This window comes from Dermacentor silvarum, chromosome 2, assembly GCF_013339745.2.
Source record: "Dermacentor silvarum isolate Dsil-2018 chromosome 2, BIME_Dsil_1.4, whole genome shotgun sequence".
Classification (NCBI taxonomy): domain Eukaryota; kingdom Metazoa; phylum Arthropoda; class Arachnida; order Ixodida; family Ixodidae; genus Dermacentor; species Dermacentor silvarum.
This window is the reverse complement of record NC_051155.1, coordinates 156,574,146-156,590,810: the sequence shown is the minus strand read 5'-3', so window position 1 is coordinate 156,590,810 and position 16,665 is coordinate 156,574,146. Positions and strand designations below refer to the sequence as shown.

Sequence of the window (16,665 nt, the reverse complement as noted above, 5' to 3'; positions counted from 1 at the left end):
AGCAATTTGTGCGCACGTAGTCACTGGCTTGCGCTATGGAAGGGTAAACCGCAGAAGTCTGGGCGGAGATGCCCCTACGCTGCGTCTGCCACGATTCAGCAGCACGACCGGACAAACAGCGGCGAATGTTCACAATTGAGCCTGTGACGCGGGGAGCGCAGCGACAGCTTATGCAGGGCACACATGGAAGATGCGTGCAGTTGTGAGAACGCGCTTCGCTCTAAAGATTGGAGCCTTGCTTCGGATCCGTCCAGCCGGCGTCTCGTCCACCTCCTTATTTCCGGGCGGTCGCGGCGTGTGAGGCGAGCGGTGCGAGCGGAACTCGCGGCAGGTCCGCTCAGCGTCCGGTGCACAAAGCAAATACGGCGCGCTGACGCCTCGGAGGAAGGAAGCGGCAACGGCGAAGAGGAGGAGGCGCGATGACCATCCGCACGCGGCCGTCAGGAAAGTGAGCTTCGGGTCTCCCAACGTGACGAGTCCAGGGGCGGCCTGCAACTCCGCGCGATGAGTGACCTCCTCCCCCCCCCCCCCCCCAACCGCTCTTTCCACGGTGGGCTCAACAAAGCGCCGCGCGTGCGAATAACTGTCTGTGAGATGCGGGAAGGGGTGGCAGAAAGAAGGAAAGTGAAAAAGAAGGGTGTTTTCCTTCGAACTAGGGCAGGCCCAGTGGTCCACTCGCTGCTATAAAACCCGGGCCGCGTCCCGCCGGACGTCACACGGACACACATACACATACGCGTGTAACTTCTGTGAGCGATCGCTAGCCGCGCATTTTGGAAGGACCCCGCCAGTCGTCGGCGACGTGAAGTTTTCTCCGGAAGTGACGCCCACACCAAAGACAAGATCAACGATGTACACAAAGGTGAGCAACGGCAACTCGGAGACCGCGCGCTGGGCTGCTCTCGGATTATGCATCGTCCTCCAGTCGTGGATACCTGCCGGCTGTAGCGGTTTTGCTGACCAAGGCGTGTATACCTGAGGGGCACTGTTCGACGAACGCGACCAATTCGCATGTTTTGCCTAACCACGGCTATTAGTAATGCACTATGGCACTATACGGGAAACCACCATAAAAGGTGAAGCAAAACATACGCCGTCGAGCCGGCGCGCAGACAGGAGAGAATTTCAGCCGAAAGAAAAATGTGGGTGACAATAGGTCGGAGAGGGAGGGACGACTAAAGAATGACTTCTAGTCATGGAAGACCAGAAGCTGTGATTCTCCAAAGATCGGGAACTGTAATTCTGTATCAGTTGAGCTAGATAGATTTTGACATGAGTTGCTGTTGAAGCTTGCAGCTCTGATTGTAAAGATCTCGTTAAGGAAAGCAAGGAAACAGTCAATCAATTTTTTCACCAATTTTCAGAAAACGTTCAACAGGACTGTTTTAGGCTACCGACGTGTTACTTACATCCCACAGCAGCCAGCTTACAATGAACTTCTCCTCGGAGCTCTTAGCATTCGCTATAAGTCAATTTCGTTATAGTTTGAGTCGCCCTCACAAGAACTTTTAAAGGAGGCAACAATAAGCAGAGATCAGCGCTTGGCCATAACAAATAACGCTCTTGTATTACGTATATCAGCAAAAGCGACTAGGCAAAATCCTATTCAGCAGTACCCGTACAATGGTCGGCTATGTTCATCATCACTGTGTCTGCGTCTTGATATGTGCTAGCACGGTGGATATGCTTTATATCATTACGCTCATATTGCAGTTCAAAGTTGGCTGCGACGTAGACGTTTCTTCCGACGTCGTGAGTTCTGTACTTGCGTTACTAACGAAGAAGGAGTCAAAATATGCGGCGAAAAAAATTCATAAAAGGAAGTAGCCCGTGACAACCTACTAGTGGGTAGCGCGCAGGCTTTGTGCTGTGTGAAAAAAAGAACGCAGTAAATTTAGACGTGCACGCGGTTCGCCATTTGCAGAAGAGCTTGATGCTAGGATAGTTCATGTCATCACTTAACATTCAACGTTGGAACGCCTCAAAGTGTGGAGAGAGACACAGACATGTAGGGCAGATGCATGGGACATTACTACCTCAAGCTTGGTTATATTGTAAAAGACGAGAGTCGACGTGAATAAACGACAGAAAAAAAAGAGAGCGTCAGGTTAGTTCGGAGAGTAGAACCTCCGATGTCTAAGTTTTGAGAAATTGAGGCAAAACCCATCTCACGATGATTATCGACGGTAATGCGTTAGCACTGAATCAAGATAGCGATACAACGCATGGTAACCGTCGAAATGAGGTATGTACGAGGCGGGTAGTGGCGCGGGGCTCCTCTGTCGCGCTTCTCTAAGAACACTCGGCGCCCCCTAGCGCCGCCGCTGCGAAGCCTGCGCATGACATCCGAAATGCATGGCGGGCGCACCAGTGCGTGCAAACGCTGAGAAACGCGCCATGCGGCAACCGGGATGCTCTCTCGCGCTTCTTTCTGGGCACGCTACGCCATCTAGTGGCACTGCCGCGAAGCCCGCACATGGCCTCTGAGACGAGAAGCGCGGCGCATCTGTGGCAGTGAACGCTGAGAAGTGCTCCCTCGCTTGCCGCACACTCAGTGGCACGTACTCAGTAACCCAAGTTGGCGATAGGTTCATTGAAAAGCGGCACATACCCAGTGCATTTGTGGCGCTGCCTGCTAATGCGTCGCCTTGCTGTCTTGGAGGAACCGTTGTGGACGTTGGTTCGACTCTGCTCAGCGCCGGAGAAATTTAAGGGATCCTTTTCGTCATTGTAGAGCGGTACATTCCCAATGGCATATACCTAGTTACCCAAGTTCGCGTCAAAGACGTTCATTGGAGAGCAGCAATTACCTACTGGAACATATCCAGTGGCCCAAGTATAGGCAACGAAGAGGTTTTCATTTAAGACGAGCACATTCCCAGTGGCACCCACCCAGTCCCGCATCTACAGCGACCTATGTCAGCGTGAACGAGGTGCGTTGAAGAGCGGCACTTGTGTACACATTGCCACATACTCAGTGAACCAAGTTTGTTCAGTGGTTGGTTCCGAACCCCCTGTTTCCTCAGCACAACAACCCGACGTGCTACCCATTCCACCGCTGACTACCCAGTGACCAAGGTAGGCGGGAAAACGGTTAGATAGATAGATAGATAGATAGATAGATAGATAGATAGATAGATAGATAGATAGATAGATAGATAGATAGATAGATAGATAGATAGATAGATAGATAGATAGATAGATAGATAGATAGATAGATAGATAGATAGATAGATAGATAGATAGATAGATAGATAGATCGATCTCGGAAAGTGTGTGAAGTACCCTAAGAATGCTAACGCATTAAGATTCGAAGAATTTTCATTAAAGTTCCAGTTTCTGCATTGGCCTAAAGGGTCCCTCAGCAGGCAACATAGAAAATTTTGGTTTAAGCTGGAAGATGTTACGTGCCCTCTTGGGAGCGTTCTACTGCAAGATTTTTTTTCAAATTCGTTCAATAATAGCCGAGACAGAAATATGTCAATGCCGTGAACCAATGATTCGGGTAGGCAAGCGTCACCGCCCACAAGAACATTCCCTCCACTTGCCCCGTCTAGCCTCAGCAAGCGAAATTCCTTTCCTGCGTTCTCCCATCCCGTTTTTTTTTTTTTTTTCTTGCGCTTTTTTTTTTTCTTTTTTTTTTTTTTTCTGCACGGCGCACTTCCGCGGACGTTCGCGCGCGTGAGCTGTTGCGTTTGTCTCCTTTCCCGCAGCGCACGGTTTTGCGCTGCGGCCGACCGTCCCAGCAACAAGTAGTTTATTACACCCATGCAGGCTCAATTAAAATTAGAAATAATCTCGAACGCCGCAGCTAGTGCTTAAGTGTGTATCGAACACTCTCACTTGACAACTTCCATGTCTCTAAATAGAGAGTCTTCCCATGTGCGTTTTGTTTAATTAACAGCTCTTGTCTCCATGGCGTTCCTGCAACGCTCTTCTCTTTGTTAATTTATTCGGATTGTCGCAGCGACAGGATATCGATGCAAAGCCTTTTGCAAACTTTTTGGGAGGTTGACTGCATGAAGAAGTCTTAGAAAAATAAAAGTTTGTCTTGAGCAGTTTTGTTATAATGAGCTCGAGTGTATATGTCTTCAATGTTTTGACAAGCTTCATTCTCTTTTGACTTACTATTTCCTCTCACTTACAGCTTTAAGGTTTTCTTCAGTACAACCTTCCCTCCTCTATAACGTTTCGCAATAAGAAGTTTCTTAGAACACAGCGTTCCTAAAGCACATGAAGTGTGCAGAACTGTCTTCAACCCGACAGAAAAAGTGCCAGTTTTGACCCGCTATAAAAAAAATCATCTGAATTTTTACGATGTGCACACTGGTTCTTCGCAATTCAGTGGTAAAATTTTCTTACTCTTGGCATTATTATTGTGTGGTCACTAAGCGCGTCAGCGCTAATGAACTAGGAGCTCCGAGCGTCTCTTTTTTCTTGCTTCGCAATTTCTTACAGAAACTGTCTGCAAATTAACTCCTTTTGTCGAGTTCCAAATTTCTGCTTGATGCCATTTGTATATTAGAAGGGACATTTCCTATATTCTCTATGTGGTTTGATATTCACTTCGATCCCTTCTTTTTAAACATCACTTCTTTAGCACAATTAACGAGAAAAAGCGGTCTGTGCTCAAAGAAAACTGAGTGTGCCAACTTCTATAATGCTCTCGTTCTACGTTGTAGGACTACGAGGGCGCCTATTCGATAGAGGAGAAGCTAGCACCGCAAAGGATACTATAGAATGCAGCATGCTATAAAGTGTAGCACCATTGTCGACACCTGTATGTTCAAAACAACTTTACGCCAGTGGCACGCAGGTAGAACAGAGGAAAATATGAGTGGAGGTATTGTTGCTACCATACAGAACCTTGATTGCTACGAGACAGAACGATACAGAGCGTATCCAAGCCCACTTGAAGTTTATTTCGGTTTTATGACAGGCAGGGTTCAGGTTGATCCTAACTAAGCAGACTGGGAAGGCTGCGTTGGCATTTATTCATGGCTTGGATGAAGGCCAACAAAAGCCAGTGAATGAGCGGTCAAGCAGTGGTTGAGTTCCTTCCTTGTCCTTTGTCATCGCTTCCGTTTCACCGATGCCATACGGCTCATACAGGATGCACAGTTCTTTCCCGTGCTATTTCTTCCCTTCAGAGAGAGTATTATTAGTAACATAGTACATTGTTATCAGTAACAAAGACACAAAACACGTCGGTCGCTGTTACCTTGCTATAAGCTGGCTCTGTACCGGTCGTCAAGTTCACAAGGCGTGTGTATAAAGTACGTTGGAGCTGCTTGGACTAGCTCATGCGCTTGATCCCTATAGTTCGTATTTCCAAACTGAATGATATTCATGCACAAATAAATGCCGCATTTCGTCCAGCCCATGATGAAATGTGTACGTGAACACAGCAGACGTAGTTGCCACAAGAGAGAACTTGAAATGAAACCTTCGAAATCAAGTAAATATGAATCGAAAATATGAAGACATAATTATTTGACGAGAAGGAAGGAACGCCCTAATTAAGGCTAATACGTGCGATGGAGTACGTTATGAACCGCCATCTCCTTACCGAGAATGTCCTGTGTCTGTGCGGTTATTCGCTTGTAACAGTGCTCAATAGGATGCACGTGACGTCGGTGGAATCTATAGATTCCTGAGCTGCTCCTTCTCGTATAGCATAAACAATATGGACGTAGCAAATAGATTAGTTTCAGAAGAAACTGTTATAACTTAGCACCTAACAGCATTTGTTCATAAAGTGCGGAGTCCTAGTCACGCAGGAGCCAGGACCCGTTAGCGGAATTATGCATGTGCACCTGTGTCACCATGCGCTTGCTGCGAAGCATGTTTCTCCGACAATTTATTCCAGTGTCGACAGAGCGTTCGGACTCTTGCGCTGCTCCTCGTAGCTTAAGTTGAAGATCTCAGCTCCATGAACCAAATGTTGCTACGGGAGCGCTAAGCCACGGTAACATTCCGATCACCTGCAGTGCTCCTGAAGAAACTGACTTTCGATACCAACATTTACATCAGCACGCAGCTTCGCCACGACGTGAGGTGTCAGTCATGCAGTTCTCTGTTTTTAATCAAAGCTGTCCTACTTCTCGTCTTCCTACAGCTCGTTACCACACACAGCCATGTCTACTCCTATGAACGCTCATCCGCGAAAGAAAGAGAAATTCAAGGGGAATGATATATACCTATTCCTGTATTTTTCACAATGCCTGCCCGCTACGCACGTGTAGTATTATAACCTCTTAAATGTTTTTTTTATCATTATAACAAGGCGCTACGTGGTAGTGCACGTTCCAAAGGACCTCATTAAAGTTTTTCCATTACATTCCATTACAAAGCATCACAATAAATAGCTCAAATGCTTGATGCTGGACACAAATGGCAGAAGACCCAGACTTGTTTTATTCACTGTCCCATATACCCACTACTTGCTGTTATATCAGTATGTTATTAATATGTGGAACTCAAGGCGGCTAGCAAAGGATAGTGATTACAAAAAGGGGTCAGCTTGTGACCCAGCAAGGTTGAGTAATATAACTTTGCGGCCAATATCACAATCGTTTAGTGTTTACGTCGTGCGACGTATTTTACTATAATTAAAAGCTTAACGTTAGTGGAGGACTTTATATAAACCACAATACTAGCGAGGAGAGCAGCGTAGGCGGTACCGCTTAAAATAAGGGGATGGTATTGTTTCATTTAAACCTCCTTATGCCTCGCTGTTTAAAAGAGTATAGTCGCAGAACGCAAGAAACATCGCAGGCATCTACTAGGTGCTAAAACATGGACTGAAGTGGCCAGTGTTGACACTCACTTTCCTTTGCAGCTTATCCTTCTGTGCATGGCAGCGGGTGCCTACGCCGGCGGACGCTTCGGTTTCCACCATGGCGGATTTGGTGGACCCGTCTTTGCTGCCGCAGCTGCGCCTGTTGTCGCGAAGGTTGGCCTGGGCGAACCCGTCTACGTAAGTCTTGTGCTTTGCTTTTTTTTTCTTATTTCATGTAAGTGGCAAGCTTTATCGATCGAGGAATAATTACCTAACTCATGTAGAGAATGCGCCATGCTAAGACGCAAATAACAAAAGTATTGCTGCCAAAAATATTTTATTATTTTTATCAACACCTTTCTAATTGAAGACACTTTTGACACGGAGGATTTGACATGCCTTAGAACGCGTTGTACGTTCCAGCAGTACAGCTTTGGTAGCACATCACGATGTAACCCACGTTCATTAGTCCGCATCAACTCGCTTCTTTTATTCTGTCTTCACCGACAGTCTCGACGCTGCCCACGTATACGGACGCTTATCTGATGACCAACTCGCTACGCGATACGCGGATCTGCGTAAGCGTACAAATTTTACCGTTCTTGGCAGTTCAATTACAATCAATTTCTTCTTGACGGTCATTACTGTCAAAGGCTAGCTCGCAGAAGGCTGCCTTGCCATCACCGAGAAAATTGGCACGGATTATCCGCACTGCGAAAGCCAGGTTGAAGCTGTGCCACTTCGACAGGCATCTTCGACATGCGCGACGTACGACGACATTCGCAGATATTTTAGCTTATATCCGCTTATAAGTGCCAGTCATGCGGAACCATCAACTTCGTTCACATTCGTGAGTCTTCTGCGACTATAGTGAAGAAAATCCACTTTGGGAACGGCGAATGCAGCCGAAGAAGCCGTCATCATGCTGATATGTGTGTGATTGATTTCTATCACTGGATTACGAAGCTTGCTCGTTGTGAGTAAAAAAAATTTGAAATGAAGTTGTGTTGCCAGTTAACAAATATTCAGCATACTTTAAATGTATGAGCATTCTCTGTGTCCGAGATTGACATAAGCTGCCACGTTACGCATTGCCAAGAGCAGCATGTACTTCACAAGGGGCACACTGCGAATAGGAGCACAGTTCACATACCAATCTCTTTGTGTACACGCTAGTACATAACCTCTCATTCCAATCTGAACATGCGTGCAATTTATATTTTTGATATCTCATAATTACTTCACTTGTTCACAAAGTAGGTAACATTGTGACAAAGATTTTCTTTGTGGCACAAGCCTTTTAAATTACACTGTTTGTTATAAAACAGGAGGCAAAAGTAAAGGCCGGATGCAACGGCGGAGTTTATATGCCAGACGTAGCAGCTGCAGCTGTTGCTGGCCCGCCTTATCATTTACTGCAAGTATCTGCTGAAAGCTACAGAGCGCGTTAGCGAATTTAGAAGAGCCAACGCACAGATAGTGTCAGTGGATGAACTACACCCTGCGTAAATATTTCGGCAGAGCCCATCTCATAATGAAAGACTACGTTAATGCGATTAGTATTGAAACAATGCAGCAACAAACCATATTGCCGCCACCGAGATGCGCCATGTATCTGCGCCACGGCGATGTCCGCGAGCAGTGCGTTTGTGAATATATATTCAGAAAAGATTGGCTCATGATATCTGACGCCGGTTTGACTCCGCTTAGCACCAGAGAAGAGATAAAGAATTTGAAGAGCGGCCCATACCCCGTGACTGACGTTGGTTTGGTGGTTGCTTTCGAGCCCGGCTTGCTCAGCACAACAGCCCGATTCTTTAGTCATATATACCAGGACACGCCTAGTGACTGACGGGAAAATGGTTGTAGACGTAGACACCGCAAAGTGCGTGAGAAATCCTAGAATTTTTTTAAAATCGCATTAAAAAGGGCGTCACGAAGATATCGGTCATCTGTCACTCACCAGCACAATATCAAAGGCTCGTGTTCCCACTTGGGCTCTCAGCGCTGAAGAAGGGCAAATACCACTTTTGACAGCCAGCAATTTGCCACGAATTTGACGCCCAGTGACCCAGCGCCAACATAGTATGAGAGTGCGTGTTGATATCACGCCTTTTTAACGAGTGCATGGCGTTTTGCCTATCAATCTTCCTTCTTTACCCTTAACTGAACATATTTTTCCGCGTACATCACGGAATATTTACGTAAAAGCGAAGCGGGAGCCAAAGAGGCAGGGTCTTTTGCCTCCAATACTCCCAGCAATACACTTCCGCGAGCTGCGCAACAAAGGGCTATTGAAACATGGAGCTTCTTTTCTTGTTTTTTTTTTCTTTGCTTGGTTCATTTAGACCATTCTTGTAACTTCTGTGCGCAAACGAGCACAATGGATATCCCATCATGGCACTTGACTTTGGTAATACAATGCGCTTGACATGGGCAGAAAGTTGTGCCCATTTGAAGACCCGTCCTAGGCGTGGTTTGGGTCATTTTACCTTTTTTAACAGGAAGAAATGTGGACATGTTGGAACCAGTAGATGAGGGCGGCTACTCCTTTTCACATGAGTAACATGAAAGAAGAACGTAAACTTTATTATCAAATCGATAAGATTTGAGTCCGGCGTATTTTTAGTGGGTCTGGGCACCCGCCGCGGACGCGGTTCCGAGTAGAGCACTGCACGGGCTCGGGCTTACCCGAAAGCCCGTGACCGGCCCAGCCCATGGGCCGGGCCGGGCCGGGTAGAGGAGTTTTTTCACGGGCTCGGGCCGCGCTCGGGCACGGCGTGTGCTTTTTGACCCGGACCCGGGCCGGGCTCGGGTTTTTTGACGCGGGCCCGGGCCGGGCTCGGGCTTTCTGCGAGTTATTCTCGGGCTTCTCAACTCTGAAAAACCTGTATTTTTCGGTCTCGGACCGGGTTCGGGCCGGTTTCGAGTCGGGCTCGGGCCGGGCTCGGGCTTAAGGTAAAGGGGTGGCGGGCCGGGCCGGGCGGGTAACGTAGATTATTTCCGGGCCCGGGCCGGGCCCGGGTCTCGCCATAAAAGTTTTGATCGGGCTCGGGCGGGCCACCCAATGTGAAAACGGGCCCGGGCCGGGCCCGGGCCGCAAAAATCGGCCCGTGCAGTGCTCTAGTTCCGAGACCTTGTCTCGAAGCGGCTTCCTCAGCTCGCTGGACGGCCCAGAGTTGTACTGTCAGGTTCGAGCTGAGCAGTGCGGTCTTCCAACGCGAGCGGAGGCTGGCGGTGGAAGAGACGGAGGTGTCGGCACTGCCCGAATTGTTTGTTATGTCCTGACATTCCCATAACATGTGATTAAGTGTGGCAACCTCGCCACAGGATGTGCATGGAAGTAACATGGAAGTATATTACATAACATCACCGAGGTAAAGAAAGACAGAAGACACATTATAAAACGACACTTTATAAAATGACACATTATAAACGTCCCAAACACTACAGGTACAGTACAGATATTTAAAATGCTGCAATAGGGAAAGCGCGCCCTAGAAGTGTATCACACAATATCACAGATGTAAGAAGACCCATTATAAAAAATGCACATGAAATGACATATCAAAAGCGTCACAGACATTTATTATTAGGCACGTAATACACACGTAGTTAGACACGTAATATTTTTGTACAATACCAGTTACCTGCACAAACCCTTTAAGACCAGCCTGCGCCTGTTTCTGATGAGCAGTTCTTGGGTACGGTCCCACAAGCTTCATTAGGCTCATGCATTTGCTTCCAGCGCAAGGCTAAATATGGGCAGACATGAAACGACGCGGAGAACGCTGACTTCCAACTGATCATATTCGCAATGGGGACACTTGTACATGACTGCGCTATGAAAAATACACAAGCACCATTGTCACACATAGTTACACCCCCTGGAACCACTGTTACTTCTACGTCATAACAAAAGCACGTGCGCTACCTCTTTAATGTAATTTTTTATCGAATAGGTCAATCGATGGCCCACTTTACAGGCATATTGCCACATCACGCCATCTCGGCGGTTTCAATTATTTGTCCCGCATTCATTCAGCTAATACTATGTTGGGCAGAGCAGACGTAGCATGCGGGAATCTGGACAGTTTTAGTTTCACGTACGCAGAAGCTTTGCGAACGCAAACATGAAGGTTCTACGGACATGATAGTTCTACATGTTTGCGTGCGCAAAGCTTCTGCGTACGTGAAACTAAAACTGCCTAATAGTGTGAGGCGGGGCATAAAGGGCGTTTGACTGTTAGAGAGAGAGAGAGATGAATGATTCATAGAAATGCAGGAAGGCTAACAAGAGGTAGTTGCGGTTGGCTACCCGGCATAGAAGGATAAAGAGATAAAAAGAGCGAAGGGGGGGGGGGGGAGGATAGAGAAAGAGTGACGAGCATAAACACTGTATCCGCGTACACGGTAGAGCGGTAGCCAAGCGGCGCTTTTAAAATCTACCACGAAGGCCTGTATACCTCAAGAGCCTAAGTAGCGTGAATAAAAGCTTCTGCGTGGTGTTTCTTTGTGAACACAGGTAGACTTTTCGCAGTACAGTGCAGAGTGCGGTTGCTGACAGAATTTTCATGGCTACGTAATTGTAGGCAAGAATGGTGAAAGCACAAGGGTAAAGCACAAAGTTGAGGCTGTCGAGATGCCGCAGTGTGGTAATACCCGTGAAATGTGCCATTGACTGCCGTCCCCGATAAAGAGTTGGATTATCTGAACATCACACAAGCCCATGATATGACGTAGAAGTAAGAGTGGTTCCATGTATTACGTGACAAACGTGCTTGCGTACTTTTCGTATTGGTGCTTTCTGTACTTTTAATTTGGTGTTCTCATTGCACAAACATATAAGTGTTTTTTATGCAAAAATTGGCCGTATATCTGCTTGCTTCGCTGGAAATGACGTCTAAGTACGATAGTCTTCTGCCACCCCTGAAACGTAACACACTCTCTTCTCCCCCCGTCCACCCCTCACGCTCTTCTCACGCCCTCTCACTCCTCCCATGATGGATGTAATGGAGGTTTCGCTGAATTCAATTCAAATTTCCCGCTTTCGCCCTGCTCTCGCGTCATCTGTTGGGACCTTTTATTAGTGTTGGCTTAAATCCGGCTACAGAGCCGTGGCTTCAGTCGGCTTGTTTTTAACGCGTAGCGTCTCTTCGACACCATTTATAACGCGTTGATTTTCATTTACTAACGTAAAACCCAGTCCAATGTGCATTCTTAATGAAATGAACGCTGCGGACCACGGTTATGCACATATATTTTGCTTCAAATAGGCATGGGGTTTCCTTTGCGCTGTATAATGTTGACGTGTATGACCCCGTGCCCCCAGTGCTAGTAGCTTTCCTGGTTTTGGCCGGACGTTTGAACTGGTTTTGGCCGGGCCGTTGAATCGAGTGACAGGCAGACAGACAAAGTTTTTCGCGTTTAGGAATCCGAAGAAACACCATCGTCTTTAATAAAATCAACTAAAGTAAGCACAGTCTGTGTTGTTGCTTGTCTCTGGTCATACTCATCAATGTGTTCTAAGCATATCCAGGAGGATCCACGAGCTAACCCAAACTTTTACCTCGCTAAGTTAGATTTCAAATCTTTAGTTTTGTTTTGCGACAGCTTTAAGCATAACCAGCCATTTCTAATGAAAGTATAAAAAGAACACTGTGAAAGTTGCCGTTTTTATGAACTTTCAACGTCTACACGACAAATGAATATGCATCACGCAAAGTTGGACGTGCCTGTGTCATGTGTCTACGTGTATCTCGTTGTAGTTGTGTCGTTGCGCCGACATTATGTCCTTGAGCGCTAAAGGTAACACTTCCTTTTCTCAGGTCTATGCCAGTTCGCAGATAATGAGAGATTTCCTTATATTTGTGTCATTTCAATGTCATCAAAACCTTCTAATCTTCTTCATCTGTTCCCCCTCAGCCTCCGCAGCCGTACACGTTCGGCTACGACACTGTGGACGAGTATGGCAACAAACAGTTCCGTAACGAGCAGAGCGACTCAAACAATGTGAAGACTGGCTCCTACGGATACACGGACGCGAACGGACTGTACCGACGAGTAAACTACGTCGCCGACGCTCATGGCTTCCGCACCACGATCGAGACGAACGAGCCAGGAACCAAGGCCGGCGCTAGCGCCGACGCCGTCTACAATGCCAACCCAGTGGTCAGCGGTCCCGTGGTCAAGGCGGCTGCCGCTTTCCTGGCGCCCACGTACGCCAAGCTCACAGTGCCGGCGTACGCTTTCGCTGGACACCACCACGGCTATGGATCACGCTACTGATAGTTCATGGTGCCAGGCGCCGCGTCTGAACCACAGAGTAAGACCCCAGGAAGGTGTTGCCTGTAGAGTAGACCCAGTAGCGCTCGCGATGAATGGAGATTCATCCGATTTTTACTTGAGAGGTCACGAAGAGAAGGTCATCCGTACGCTTATCCGCCGCATCTAAGGTTTCCAGAAAGGACAAACGCATGTCGAAAAAGAGTGCCCGGCTCGCTTTTCATTGCATTCGCACACCTGCATTCGGAGTGTCGCTAACGTCCCTAGTGGACTCAGTAAGACTCGTCCTCACGTGAAAACCGTCGGTCTAGATTGCTATGCGAAGCCCGCCTGTAGGTGGCGCCACCACTGCCACTACAATATAGTTCATCAGATCATGGACGACATGGGAGGGCGAGACATCAACGTAAAAGTCCACCATCCCTATTTTCGATAGCAACTCTTGTGTTATTCGAAAACCCAGCTAATGATGGCATGTATCTTGCCGGAAGCTGACACGAGCTTTGCAATGGAAGATAAAGAGGCTTATCAGGCCGCATGCTTAGCATAACACTACAGATAACAAGGAGTGGCTTCAATCGACGCATACGTTAACAAAGTCCACATACAGGATCATTAGTTCTCGAGATTAGCACTAGTTGTCGCGTGAAATGAATGAAAAAATGAAATAGGGAGAAACGCGAGGCAGCACAATAAAAGAAGGTTGTCCTAGAAGTGCCACCTACCTAGGTTACTAATTCTACTGCTTTGCAGCACTTCCAAATATCTGACTCTGTGGTTTTGACCGATATCAGCCTTTGAAGAAAATCGTTTGTTTTGCTTTGTCATAGCCATGTGCGACAGTATTCGTGTCAGATGTGGAAACTGTACAGTGGTGGGTCGCTTAGCCACAAGCTTTCCTAATATTTAGCGCCTTGTCTCTTGTACTTCATGTGGTGTTTCGGTTGGCACAGTCTTGGATCATGATTTTATTTAAATGTGTGCTCTTTCATTGTAACTACTTCATTTCTGGCGGATATTTAGACTGACCGGTGAAGAGCTGCCTGCTCGGACGTGGTTTCACGAAAACAGGGGTGCTCAGACAATTGCACCAGGAGGCACGTTGCATTTAGTGTATTTAGTACATTAAGTACATTTAGTTGCATTGTTGCGTTTTGTAGAAGCAACAGCACGTCGCCCACGTTGGGATATTGAAGACAAGACTAAGTTGAATTACTGACACCATATTGTAAAGGTAGCCAACATGAACGGGCGTGTTCATTATTAGACATCGTTAAGTTTATCATAGCGTAACTTACGTGGTAACTGTACTTCGCATAAGTTTAAATGGTTGCGATATTTTGTGCTGGAAATTTCTGCCGCTTGGTAACATAATGAGCCATGTCTTGCATTAAAATCGTCGTGCATTGTTTACGAGGAATGAGGACACAAGTATCTGGGGTCGTATTATGTAAGGATTTTTTTCATTCCATTCTATTAGTTTCTTATCACTCGTCAAAACGAGTGTATGGTACAAGCGATCACGAAGAGGTGGGGTCATGCCATTTAATGAAGAAAGACAGGGAAAACTAAAAATGAAAACAATCGTTGCATTATACAGCCCCTGATTCATTGCTATACTTTATAGAAACCAGCCATAATCTGTCAAAATTGTCGTTACTAGCAAACTAATCAGGTGGTGCCAAAGCCTACTCGATATAAATGCTTGGGATGGCTGAATACCTCTGGCATAAAAACGTCTGGAGGAACAGCACCATCTCTCATACCTTAAGACATGTGTCTCTCCTTTTATATCATGTCTATAGTTGCGCGCCATGGATAAGAGTGTACAAAGGTTCTCCTAAGCCTCAGGACTCACATTCTGGTGTTGGGTTCCTTTATTCTATCTCGTATGTAGGATAATAACTTGTGGCATGTCTGAAAGCATATTCAACGACACAACTTCGTCGCTGTTTTTATTACATGTCGCTTCCAATTAAATCAGCTTTGCACATTCTGCGTGTGCAGAGAGAAGATGTGACAATGTACTTCATTAAAAATAGCGCCTGATATTTCCAGGAGCTCTGACAGAAATTTCTTTTGACATTGCATACTGCCTCATTGAAAACTTTGTCAGAGTTTTTGAGGTGTCTACGTGATTCCACTGGATGTTCTTGTGGGGAATGAGGCAACCTTTATTTATTTCCATTTATAAAGCACTTTGTGATAGTATTATCTCATAACCAACACGCATCCGTTCAATTTTTTTCTGGTTGTAAGAATGTTGGAGTCTGCACATAAGAGCTTCATAAATCTTAAGGTTGATGCACGACACTCAGAGCAATGCACAGGGTTCTGAAAAACAAATACTCTTTATGATACCAGTGAATATAAATAGATATGAACTGTTTGAGAAAACTTTACGCGTTATTTAGATGCAAAGTTAGTTTTCAGGTGCTTGGGACCATGAAGCCTTTAAGTGCTGGCCTTCTTTTCAGTGTTATACCAAAGTCCCTCCCATTTCCCTATACTCGAAATGCTGTTTTCTTGTTGTTGCGCGTCTTCTTCTTCTATGTGTTTCTTCCCTGGTATCTGTATGCGTCCTAGTCCTTGTGAACTTCCTTGATGTTATGGCTTTGTCTTATTCCGGTGTGCAGGTAATTGATTTCTTGTGAAGGGAACCAAGAAAAAGCCTTGGTATTGGCGCATGAGCGCTGCCAGTATTCATTGCTTTAATGCCAGCTTTACTGAAATAAAAATGTTGGTTTTCTCGTTTCTACTTTCTTGGGTTCTTCATCGAATCGGTAGTTATGCTAAAGCAAACGAAGCCGAAAACACACGTACTATTCCAAAAGGGCGGAGTAGGCAGGTAGGAAAAACTTTATTCCGTCCGCGTCAGGGGGAGTTATTAGGCGCGTTTTCTTCAGGTGGACGAGATGGCCGTCAAGCGATGTTTGATGGCGACCTCTTCAGCTCTTTCTATGGCCTGGATTTGGGTGTCCATGTTATAACTGAGCAGCACCGCCACCCATGCTTCAGGTGAGGGAGAGACCATGAGGTTAGGAGGAGGCTTATTGTTCTCCTTGCCGTCCCATGTTATGTGATTCAGTGTTGCTAGTTCCCGACAGAATCCACAGAGTGGGTTTACTTGGTCGGGGTATACGCGTGCATATATGTGCGGGTTAACGTCGGAATACTACTATTATGAGAGCATAACTCGCTCTCTTAGCAGCTGAAAAGCCGCAATTATTTTTATATTTCGTAAGCAGAAGAAACGCAATCAATGCTTGCGTATCTACAAGAGCTCAATTTAGCAATCAAGGACCGTCTTTCGCAACAATTATTTTCATTTTCTGTTCGATTGACCTATTGTTATTAGTTCGCATAAAGCCGTGTAGCCACTATCGCCGAAATTAGACACCGGCACGAAGGGTAACGAGAAATGAAAGCTTAGAGCCAAACAATCCTTGCGAAATACGGTCCTAGCAGATGTGAAGCCACAGCCAGTCAACATACTACGCAGAAGTCACGTAATAAGCTCTTACAGCGTATATATTACGCCACGAATAAATATTAATACAAGACACTAAAAAAACTTTGACACGTGCAGCGCAGCACTT

At 46.3% G+C, this 16,665-nt stretch overlaps 1 protein-coding gene across 1 annotated transcript; it reads left to right on the top strand.

The window, feature by feature from the left end:
• Nucleotides 1-728: 728 nt before the first annotated feature.
• On the top strand, nucleotides 729-15,819 carry LOC119440494 (cuticle protein 10.9). The gene is made up of 3 exons (XM_037705397.2): nucleotides 729-862; nucleotides 6,842-6,979; nucleotides 12,707-15,819. Exons 1-3 carry the CDS (start codon nucleotides 851-853, stop codon nucleotides 13,067-13,069), a joined length of 513 nt encoding a protein of 170 aa, XP_037561325.1. The 5' UTR covers nucleotides 729-850; the 3' UTR covers nucleotides 13,070-15,819.
• The last annotated feature ends 846 nt before the right edge of the window (nucleotides 15,820-16,665 follow it).